Here is an 11,368-nt window from a genome sequence, read left to right as displayed (position 1 = left end):
GGCGGGCTGGTGTTCCTGCTCTGCCTGTGTGGAATCCAGTGAGTGACCCACCTCTCTTCCACCTCTAGCATGTCCAAAATACTGAAATGTGCTGGAAACGAAGACATCATAACTCTCCGAGCGGAAGACAACGCGGATACCTTGGCTCTAGTGTTTGAAGCACCAAGTGAGTGTTGTATTTGGGAACTAATCTGCCAGTGTGATATTTTTTGGTAGTGTCCATAGACCAAGCAGATGCTGGGACGGGGGGAAGCAAGAAGAAATACTTAAGAAATGGGAAGGGTCACCTGATACTTAAACTCTTGGAACAGCCTGGAGACGTAAGCTTAGTCAACTTGACCAATGCTTTCTTCGTAAGAGAGACTCTTCCTTAGGCCGCGTACAGATGCCCATGGCAGGTTCCTGTCCTCTTACAGCCTACAAAAGGCTGTTTGGGTTGCTTTCAGATTTCTAGCTCTAATTAAACAAGGTGGATCTTATTGTCATAACTGAGGTATTTTTACTGGGGGGGGGGAGGGCGCAAAACTTAAATTCAGGACGATAACCTCTTGGAAACACTTGGTCAAACTATGTTTTGTTTCTTTAGATCAGGAGAAGGTTTCTGATTATGAGATGAAGCTAATGGATCTCGATGTGGAGCAGCTGGGAATTCCAGTAAGTAGTGGCTTGAATGACTGACTAGACTCTCGTAGAAATGGGTGTTTTCCCATGTTCCCATCAGACTTAGTTTGAGCCTGTAACATAACTTCCTTTGGAAAGAGTACACAAACCCAAGTGTAGTGACTAAACTTCTTGGTAGAAGTTTAATTGTGACGCTTCCTTCGCAGGAACAAGAATATAGCTGTGTAGTGAAAATGCCTTCTGCTGAATTCGCCCGCATCTGTAGAGATCTCAGCCACATTGGCGATGCAGTTGTCATCTCCTGCGCAAAAGATGGTGTGAAATTTTCAGCTAATGGAGAGCTGGGAAATGGAAACATCAAGCTGTCACAGACCAGTAACGTGGATAAAGAGGAGGAAGCTGTAAGTTAAGCATTCGTGGTTACTGTGGGGTCTTCGGTGTTGAGGATTCTACTAATATGATTAATTCTCTGACCTACTGGGTGCTAAAGCTGGGTGACTGGAGCGTGTATTTCTCTGGCTCATAGGTTAGAGTCAACAAGTCATTGCCAACTCTAGGTCCTTACCCTGGGGGCCTGCAAGCAGCACTCAGCAGAACGGAGTTGGGGGGTAGCACTGACCGCCTTTGCATGAGGTGTCTGAATTATCTGAGACTTGAGGGAACTCGTTGCATTTATTGAGGTCTAACCTGGCTGATGGTTTTCTAGGTTACAATAGAGATGAATGAGCCAGTCCAATTGACCTTTGCTCTGAGGTACTTGAACTTTTTTACCAAAGCCACTCCCCTGTCACCTACGGTAACACTCAGCATGTCTGCAGATGTTCCTCTTGGTAAGTACAAGCAGCTCTCCTTGAAAATACCCTTGTAGAATGCTGCCACCATAGAACTGCATTAAGAACTCTTGATTGAATGGTCAAGCTCTGATCTAGTAGATGTCCCTGCCCACAGCAGGGGGGTTGGACTAGATGGCCTTTAGAGGTCCCTTCCAACCCAAACTATTCAATGATTCTAATGGTTTTTCTGAAGAACCTTCTGAATGCTCTTTTTTCTTTCCCAGTTGTGGAGTACAAGATTGCTGATATGGGACACTTAAAATACTACCTGGCTCCAAAGATTGAAGACCAACAAGAAGGCTCTTAATTGGAGTAGGACTGAGGGGCGGATCTGGTCAGCTCTTCGGAGGGGACAACTGACTTTGAGAAGGAAATGGTGGTGTTAGCAATTTCAGTGCGTTGGAGCATCGTATGAGCACTGTTAGGCATGTTGTGTAGATATGTTTGTAAATATTTTTCAACTTACTATTTTGCTATACTGGTGTCATTGGAAATAGGAAACTTTGTTTTTTTCTAGTCTATTCCTGTACTTCTGATAATCTTAGATGCCGTCTTAAGGTGAAACATCTTACTCCTTTCAACTTGTGTTAGAGAAGGGGTGCAATATTTAACTTGAGTAAAGGTGATGTTTCCTAGAGTTTCACCCGTGGAGCTGTAGTTGACTAGGGTTGCTGTTCAGTTATGCCACGAGTTTATTTGACCTTCCTTCATCCATTTATTTTAAGCTGGTATTCTAACTGAAACTTGGAAATAAAGAATATAACTTCATGGTTTTTATCCTGTTTAAATGTGGATGGATGAATCAATGCTTTGTCAAACTGTGCTGATGTACCCTAGATCCTTTTTCAAAGGAACTGCAACAGGCAAGCTTCTGCTTTGATCGTTCAGATGTGTTGAAATGGAGGGGGGTGATTAGTGTGAATAACTCAGAGCTCCATCATGCTGTTTCCTTTAAGCAGAGAAGGTTTGTGAAACAGGTTTTGCTTAACACGCATTCGCTTCGGCTGATGCCAGAGCTGCCTCTAGCGGGGACGGTTCCTGTGGCTGTCACTCTGGCTCTAAGTGGAGTCTGAGAGTGTGACACATGCTGTGGTGTAGCAGGGACTGGAAGTTCCTTGGCCTGACGGTGAGCTGTGTGAACCCTTCTTGGTTTTGGCTCTACTGTTTCGGGCTTACTGATGTTAAGCTACTCCTCAGCAGGTCTGTGCATGTCGCATTCATCGGGTGCCTCTGTCCCACACCTTACATGCTTCTGTTGATGTGTGGTGCACTCACCTGTGCCTCCCTTAATTGAGGGTATTTGTGATCATCTTCATCTTGTTGATGAAGATATAAAAATAAGATTTACAGCATGTTTCACCCTGAAGGTTTCATTGTGAAAAACAGGGTTTGAAAACAGTTTCAGGCAGCTACTGTGGTTTTTTCTTAGCTTACTGTATTGCTACCAGCTAGCCATAAATCCTTACCCTCTGTCTGGAACCTGAGTGACTCCATTTTGTCACGAATGAAGAAACACTGAAAAGCAATTCAGTTGGCTTGATCAGTGCTATGTGGTAAGTGGTACTTACAGGTTCTTAAGTGCTGTGGGTATGCAGATTGTTTTTTAGGGGGCTGTGTACTTCCCACCAGTCAGCAATACAAAAGTATCTTGAGCATAAACTGCCTGAAAACTGGACAGCTGGAAAACCCAACTGATTTAGCAGAAGAAATTCACAAGGTGGCAGTGCTGATTAAGAAACAAATTCTGCTGTGTCAGAATGATGGGGCTACCATTGTGATAGAAACTTGTCCCTGCTCAAAGCTGGGGGACAGGATTTCTTGATGCCCCTGCCCTTGATTCTTCATTGGTAGCAGCGCTGCTTTGGTAGTAGGGCTGGTTTAGACTGTGGTTTTCTTCTGCTGTGATGTAGATGGCTCCCTGCGTGGTTTTCAGCTCCCATGTTGAGCTTTGTCTTGTGTCTCCAGAGCGTACCCTGCTTATTCTCTTGAAGTGCCTTAGGCTTGCTGGTTAATTCAGTACCTTTAAGAAAACATCTTGAAAGCAAGATCTTTAGGTGCCCTAAAGTTTTTCAGCAATTGCTGAGTTATTGCCCGGAACAGTAGCAGTGGATACCTTCGATAACCAGGAGGCTTTTTTCACTCCAAATGTGATGCTTCTCAGACTGGATTGCTGTTGTGGTACCCGCAAGTACAGCAAGTAAATACATGCTTCAGCAAAGAAACGAAGATTCAGGGAAAGATTCCGGTTTTCAATGATAGGTGTAAAGCTGGGCTGGTGATCGGAGCAGATTCTTTTTGGTGCAACCTCCTGCTGTAGCAGGGATTGCCATGCTCTTATTTGTGCTACTCTACTCAAACACATTACAAAAATAAGCCAAACGATTTAATTGCTTACTTCTACAGCTGTAATGACCAAATTGAGTAGCCTCATGTTGTAAGAAGCATCCTTTAACATAAGTATCTCTGCACTTGTGTTTTGACTTGTGTACTGTCTGCTTTCCGGATAAATCCTTAAAGAAGCTGAATGTTGACTTTGCTATTGCCATACCCAAATAATCAAACTTAAGATGTTCCCTTTTTTAAAAAAACCAAACCACCAAACTGGGGAGACTCAGTAAATGCTGTGTGTTTCTCCGTGTTTGAGAGAGTAAGCTTTTTGAAGTTTCTATCTTTACGTATTTAGACTTTCTTACCAAGGAGAAAAGAAAGAAAGGCGGAGGGAGAATTCTCTGAAACTTAAGGAGATTAGACTTTTCAGGCTCTAAATCCAGCATGTATTTTATTAACTTACAGGAACTGGAACTGTGGCAATTCCTGCAGTTTCCTTGCTTAGAGCAGTTGGAGGAAGTAGATCCCCAGCTGTGTTTCATCTGATGTGTTAATATTGTTCCAGGTGCTCAAAATAATTTGCTGGCTGTAGCTTGGCTGTCACATACTTAGCCCTAATGGAGGGCTGTGCCGTGTTTTGGCAGTTTAATGATGTCCAGATCTTCCTTTAGAAAATCAACTTTAAAAAAAGTACGTGCAGGAGTGATGTGTGTGAACAGGCTCCTTCATAAACCATCTACAAATGCAGCCCTGAAATGACGGATTAGCTCCGGTGGGTCTCGCGTGATGGGGGGCCTGGGTGACCAGGACATGGTCCGTGCCACCCTGCCCAAGGACACTGTCATTCCAGCTGCTGATCGGGAGTGCGAGGCTGAAAATAACCCAGCGGAGCTGAGTCAGTGAGAGGCTGCTGCCATAACCTGGAAGGAAATTACTGTCATCAGGAATAAACTTCCTGGGTTGTTCTGCGGCCGGGGCAGTGCAGGAGAGAACCGGCAGCGGGAGAGATGGGTTTGACCAGCAGCGCAAACAGTAGGTAACAGCCTTTGCGTGGTTTTATTAGTGTTTTGAGGCTGCGTGAGGCAGGGTGTGCAGCCTGCAGTTTTGGGGGGAGTTCCCAGACATGTTGTGAACTTCCTGTTCAGCAGCAGAGAAACCATTTCGGGTCTGGAGGAAGGGGGGGTCGGGTGCGTTTATCACGTTCGGTGTAAGGTTTGAGCTCCTGAAAGGGCAAGAAATGACCTTCCTCTTCCTTCCTCAGTCCTGGGCAGAGACGGCAGAAAAATATATTGTTCTTATTTAGGGGATAAACAGGATTTTGGCTTGAAGTGCCATGTTTGCCTTTACTGGCAAGCTCCCCTTGTGAGCCTGCGCTCTGCCCTGGAAGCCTTCCCCCGGGCAATGTGGGTTCTGACTGTGTTTAAAACATGACCGTAGCACATCGTATTAGAAAATCTGGGTTACAAGCTTGATTCACCGTTTATTTGCCTCTTAAAGAGCACAGTGCTGAGCTTGTTTCTGGTCTTGAAGCAATGTAGAGCACAAGGAGGGTGAAGCTTAGTGGACTTGAACCTGGCCCTTAAACATGAAGGCTGAGAGAGTTTTTTTTTTTGCATTTGTCCTTAGTAGCGTCTTTCTTGTTGGTAAGCAAGGTAATGGGAAGGGCAGGACAACTTATGCAAGCGTAAATTGGAAATAATTCCTAGGAAGCCACTAGGTCATTATTTACCACTAGCCTGGTAAATAATGGCACAGTCAGTAAGAAGTCCTGTGGTGCTTGAGAGTAAAATGGGGCAGAGTCAGGAAATCTGACACATTTCAGATGTGCTGATTGCTTTTGACTTCTTCCCCTCCTGTGCATCTACCCCCTGGGCACGTGGGAGGCCTCGGGGGCATTTGAGTACTGTGACCTGAAAAACATGGATGTGTAAGAGCTGAGGATGAGTGTTACCGGAGGTGGGTGGCATTTCCATTATCGGTAGGGCTAGAAATGTTTTGTCTGTGCTTGGTTTTTGCTACAAAAAAAGCAAGAAGTTCAAGTTAAAGGTACAGCTGTGGAGGTTTAAGGTGAGAAGGTGTGGGGTTTTTTATACAAGTCAAATTTACTGCGGGAGAAACAAACCTGATGGCAGGGGACCATGCCAGCAATTAGCAAGAGGGAGGCGAAGGATTTCAGTTCAAGTGGAGACTAAATATTTTGAGGAGATGCTATATTACCTTAGATGCCAAATAGCGTTATGGAAAAAGCATCTTTGTCCCTTCCTGTTGGAACAGTTGGGATATGCACTTTTGTTTCCTTTATTCCGTACTTTCTCAGCAAATAAAAAAAGCTCTTGAAGTCGGAAAGTGTGGGAAGCCTATTTTCTGCCTCGCTTCTGGGTATCGTCGCCCTGGGTTGCAGTGCAGGTTCAAGGCTGTGGGTGAGCTGGCACCCAATGCATAGGTCCTGCTGGGAGGAGTTGTCAGGCCCTGTTAAATGGCTCCGCAGTGAGTCAGGGATGTGTTGGCAGGCCGGATCCGGGCTTCAGCTCCTGAGAAGTAGGGCTCCAAGGCACAGAAGAAGGCTGGCTCTGCCCCTCGCCCTGGGACTGTCACTGCTGGCAGCAAAACCGCAGGGTTTGGCTTCCTGGCGCGGTGAAATTGCAGGGTACGGCTGTGGCGTAACTAAATAAAGCTCTGCCCTGAACGCTGCCTCCCTCACAGCTAGACAGACAAGTGACCTATGCTTTTTAGCTCCTTGCTGGGTTTTTTGGTTACCTCATCCACTAACACTCCATCCCCTTGTCACGCTCCCCCTGAGTCATGACTCGAGCTGTCTCGGGAATGACAGCTCCGTTTCATTCTAGTTTCTAGTGTGTTGGTTGTTTTTGGGTTTCTTTGTTTTTTTGCAAAATGGATCTATTGCAAAATATCCGGCTGGTTGAAAAGCTGCTTTGTGTAGTTCTGGTTTGGGTTTATTTGCTACTGTCCCTGTTTAGGAATAGCTGGACCTCGGACATCTCCCTGCTGGAAGTGTGATCTTGCGAAATGAGAGCTGGTTTATACATTGTATATTATTCTGGAATTTCTATCTGGTTCTAAATACAAGTTCTACCTCAGTTTGACTTTGCTTTCAGATATTGGCAAACCCTGTTGCAGCTATATTCATGCTTTTGTATTTTAGGCTTCAATACAAAGCTTTGTTTGAAAAGATTTAATTTATGAAGAACAAAGTTGCCTTTTGGTTAGTACAGGCTTGACACTCTTGCTTCTCTTCAGTAACTTGATCCATGTCTCTCAGACTCTGTCATCCAGTTTGCTGTGATTGGGTTTTTTTGCTATTCTCTTTGTTTTCCAGGTTCTAGCTGATGCCCAGGCTTCCTTGTAATGATGCCGTCACGTACAAATCTGACTGCTGGGATTCCCAGTAGCAAAGTCAAATATTCCAAGCTCTCCAGCACTGATGATGGATATATTGACCTGCAGGTAAAAAGTGGGGAAGAAAACCTCTTTTTGCTGCTCCTCTGACTGTGAACTACTAGGAAAGGCTGCTATAGCTTTGCATGTGCACGGGAGGCCGCTTTTTTGTTCTGCTGCTGAGCGGCCTCAGCTCAGAAAGGTACAAAGCTAGCTGCAAGCCACCGCTTCAGCCCTTCTCCTCCAGAAAGCCAGTAGAGCTCAGCTGGAAACAAGATTGCTTGTTCCATAGGGTCGGATGCATTTCTTTGGAGGGAGGTGAAAATCAGAGCAGATCTGGATCAGGGGTGTAAACGCTGGCTCGGACAGCAGGGTCTCCATGGGCAGGATTCCTTGCAGAAGTGCCATTACAGAGCCCTGCAGCAGAGCTGCCACGACGGTTTGTCCCATGTCATCTCTGCTAGCTGTGGGATTCGCATCTCTGCCATGGTGGGAGGGGGAACTCTGCTGAGTTAAGCTGTTTAATATTTGGGGTTTTTTTCCATCCAGTTCAAGAAGAGCCCACCAAAAATCCCCTACAAGGCAATTGCACTGGCTATTGTGCTCTTCATGATCGGGACTTTCCTCATTATCATAGGAGCCCTCCTCTTGGCAGGATACATTAGCAAAGGCGTAAGTGGTTTGATTACACTTCTGTTACGAGTTTTGCATTGCTTACCCATCCCTCAAAGCCTGCTGTGAACCGTCATGTTCAGTGTAGAAATTCAGAGCAAAAGGCCTGTAAGCAAGAAAGTAATCCCGTCCACTGCCTGGCTGGTGTTTGCTGACAACCCTATTTCTCTGGCAGCAGAGCCCTCTGATGTCTTCAGTGAGCCAGTCTGGAGCAGGTTCATAGCTGGACTGGAGATCTGCCAGGGAGGGCTGGGTTTCTCTGTCCTCCTTGGGGTACAGTTTCATTTTAATGCTACATCCCTGCAGTGGTCAGCTTGCTGTCCTGGAAAAACTTCACGCTGGGATCATCACTCTTCTAGTGAAGATCATCTGGTAGCTTCTGTAGGAGATAACAGACCGCTGCTATATGGGACGGAGCACCACTTTTCTCATCTCCCTGCATTTGTGATCCATTGAAAGGGGATCTGTTGTTCGTAGTTGACTTTCCTTTATGGCACACTTCTCCTTTTACCTTGTGCTGTATGGAATTGCTTTACGGTTGGCAGCTGCTGCTTATCATTTTGGAAACAGCAGCGTTTTGGCTGTATCTGAAGCAGACCAGGCACAGATAGGAGAGCTTGCTCTCCGCCAAACATGCAGTGCTCGGCCTGTAGCTGGCAGTTTTGCAATGTGATTAAGTGTTAGTTAGGAGGAGCCACCCCTCCTACTTGAAGGAGAAGTTCACTTGAGGGTTTCCTGTAGCGAGGAGGAGATGTAGAGCGCAGCCTGAAGAAAACTAAGGTATTTCTGATTTAAGACGAATTTTTATTTTTTGTCAGCTAGCCAGGCCTTAGGGATGAATAGTTGAGGCAGGACTTAAGAAAAAGGAAGGACATTCCCCCCCATACAGATCTCTTCTTAGCGCACTTGCATATCTCTTCTCTGCAGGGAACGGACCGTGCTATCCCCGTGCTCATCATTGGGATCCTTGTGTTTCTCCCAGGCTTCTACCACCTGCGCATTGCATACTACGCTTCCAAAGGCTACCGGGGCTATTCCTACGATGATATCCCGGATTTCGATGATTGAACAATGTATTTAATCACGTTATAATTAGGTTGGCGGTAAGAGCTGGTAGCTACCCTGGATATCAGAGGGGGCCTGTAAGATCGTAGATGAAGTATGTCAGTCACAAGATGCCAGTTCCTGGTTTTGAGGCGTTGCAGGTTTTTCAGCTGGGGGGGGTGGGGGCTTGAACACAGAATTGACCAAAAGGATTGCAACATTAGGTGGGAAGAACATGTGATTGTTATTTTTCCTCTTTTGGTTACATAATGCTGGGTGCTTGTAAGAAGTTCTTCTTGACCAAGGCAATTCTAGCAGTTTTCCAAAAATAGATGAGCCAGTTTCAGCAGCAAAGATACTTGTTTTTTCTAACTGTTTTATAGAGTTTATTTTAGTCTTCAGTGAGATTGTGGTTATCATTGGGTTTACCTTTGCAGACAAAACACCATAGTTAATTTCTCCTTTTGCTCTCTGTCCATCAGAAATGCTTCCAATCTACTTGTCCTGTGCTTGTCTGGAGTAACAAAAGTCAGATGAGGGGTAAACTGCACTTGCATGGAATAATTTACACATAGTGCATTTGCTACACAACTCCCTGGTAAGACTGACCAAGCTTATTTACTCAGCAAACACATTCTTCAGAAGCAAGCGGTTTCCCACGCCACTGTTACTTTTGGCAAAATCTGTTTATCCTTTAAAAGGACTGTCTTTGGATTTTGCTTATTATTTTAAACAAACTGAATGGATATGGGGAGAAGAATTGGAATCCGGACTGGGACTCAAGTGTCTAAATACCAAAAATCTTGGGTTTGACTGGTGTATATTGGAGACACTTGAATTCCAGCTGTCTGTCTGTGTATTTGGAATAATTTTGTTCTTGTGCACAACTCCCTAGACCAGTAAAAAGAAAATCTCTGTGTAGTTTGTACTGAATGGATCCTGTTTGTATTGTTTTGCTAGCTTCAGTGATGTGTTATTCAGGGAAAACAGATTGGTAGCTCTACTTTATGTAAAGTAAAAACTGTCCGTCTCCTGAAGTGGGAATGAACTCGGTGTCCCAGAGAACACGTGTGTGACAAGTAGTGATGCAAGCAGATGTATTTAATATGAATAAACTTCACTATATTCTGTCTACAAATCTTAAGCTTGTCTTTTTCACATTCACAGATCTCGGTGTGCTCTAAAAACTGTTCTGGGCAACCAGATTAAGGCTTTAGCCGAATCTGCTGTTGCCTACTGCTTCCAATTGCTAATGTAGTCAGTCCAATCAGCATTAGGCTTTGCTGAGCCTGCAGCTTTGGAACAGCTCCATCTGCTCTCCAGGACCCTTGGCTGGCTTTGGGGTAGAGCTGGGGACCTGGGATTACCCTCCGTAGTGCAGCAATCCAGAGTGCCCTGGGTGCAGCAGGAAAACGTGCTTCAGAAGGTCAGGATTGGCTTTTTGAACCTCGTGTGCAGTCCTTATTAAATATGCAAAGACCCCAGACCTCTAATTGCTTTGTTTTGGGGTCCAAATATCCAGTTCCTTTTGTTGTGCAATGTAACAGGAGTAGTGTCTGTTTGAATATGGCTTGCGGGCTGGTACTGATACTCCAGAATTGTCAGGTGTGCCTCATTGGAACAGGCTGCCCAGGGAAGGGGTTGAGTCACCGTCCCTGGAGGTATTTCAAAGATGAGTAGATGAGGCGCTGAGGGACATGGTTTAGTGGGCATGGGGGTGTTGGGTCGACGGTTGGACTCAATGATCTTAGAGGTCTCTTCCAACCTTAATGATTCTATGATTCTATGTGGACTGGAAGTTTTTGAAAGGAAGAGGGGCGGGTATCACTGTCAGTGCAGAGCAGGTCCATGGAGATGTTGAGATGGGAACGGTGCTGGATGAATGCCTTGTTCTGAAAGTACTCTTAAAATTGCCTTTTTTCCTCCTCCAGTGTTCTAGATTAAACCCAAAGCCTGAGCCAAGATCGCTTTTTTTAACCTACATCTCTTCCCTCGTTTGACTTAATTGGCTTGCGTGTGCCCCAGTATTGCATTCTGAGGAATAGCTGACTGAACTCAGGATCTCCCCTCCCATCTCTGAAGGGCAACAACTATGCATGTCCTCTCGTGCTCTGTTGCGTCACGCCGGCCCTCACCTGTCTCACGTTCCTGACGCTGCCGGCCCCTGGGCCGATGGCAGCCCTGCTTCCCAGATGTTGTCACGTACTGCTTGGCAGCAGCTGAAATGCGTCCATTAAAGCTGGGTCTGGCCAGGAGAGTGGCTGCTGACGCAAAACCATGAATCAGCCTCTATTAGGGGACAAGAATGTGGGTTTGTTTGGTTTTTGGGAAAGGGGAGACGAAGTGGAAGGGAAGTTTAGATGGAAAAAGAAAAGGGGTGGGGAGAAGATGCTTTCAAGTGGGGCTGATAGGATGCAGAAAGTTAGCAAGCCTGGGTTGACTAAGAGGGATAAGTAAACATAGGGGACAGGAGA

The 11,368-nt window shown here is 45.6% G+C and overlaps 2 protein-coding genes across 4 annotated transcripts in view; both read left to right on the top strand.

The window, feature by feature from the left end:
- The window catches only part of PCNA (proliferating cell nuclear antigen), a 4,829-nt gene extending 2,553 nt beyond the window's left edge, over positions 1-2,276 (top strand). The window contains exons 2-6 of the mRNA XM_009327208.1: positions 44-166; positions 587-654; positions 828-1,022; positions 1,328-1,451; positions 1,679-2,276. Of these exons, the coding sequence (XP_009325483.1) occupies positions 44-166; positions 587-654; positions 828-1,022; positions 1,328-1,451; positions 1,679-1,761 (593 nt within the window). The 3' untranslated portion in view covers positions 1,762-2,276. The remainder of the gene's footprint in view (positions 1-43; positions 167-586; positions 655-827; positions 1,023-1,327; positions 1,452-1,678) is intronic.
- Positions 2,277-4,711: 2,435 nt separating this feature from the next.
- TMEM230 (transmembrane protein 230) lies at positions 4,712-10,027 on the top strand. Of its 3 annotated transcripts, none has more exons than XM_009327188.1 (4): positions 4,712-4,814; positions 7,120-7,247; positions 7,728-7,850; positions 8,778-10,027. In XM_009327188.1, the coding sequence occupies exons 2-4, from the start codon at positions 7,149-7,151 to the stop codon at positions 8,916-8,918; spliced, it is 363 nt and encodes a 120-aa protein (XP_009325463.1). In that variant the 5' UTR covers positions 4,712-4,814; positions 7,120-7,148; the 3' UTR covers positions 8,919-10,027. The 3 variants fall into 3 exon arrangements, with proteins under 3 accessions (XP_009325463.1, XP_009325464.1, XP_009325465.1); XM_009327189.1 differs by having other exon boundaries at positions 4,716-4,818; XM_009327190.1 differs by lacking the exon at positions 4,712-4,814 and adding an exon at positions 6,770-7,005.
- The last annotated feature ends 1,341 nt before the right edge of the window (positions 10,028-11,368 follow it).

The sequence above is a fragment of the Pygoscelis adeliae genome, unplaced genomic scaffold (assembly GCF_000699105.1).
Source record: "Pygoscelis adeliae isolate BGI_AS28 unplaced genomic scaffold, ASM69910v1 Scaffold187, whole genome shotgun sequence".
In the NCBI taxonomy this organism is placed as follows: domain Eukaryota; kingdom Metazoa; phylum Chordata; class Aves; order Sphenisciformes; family Spheniscidae; genus Pygoscelis; species Pygoscelis adeliae.
This window is presented reverse-complemented; position numbering and strand designations above follow the sequence as displayed.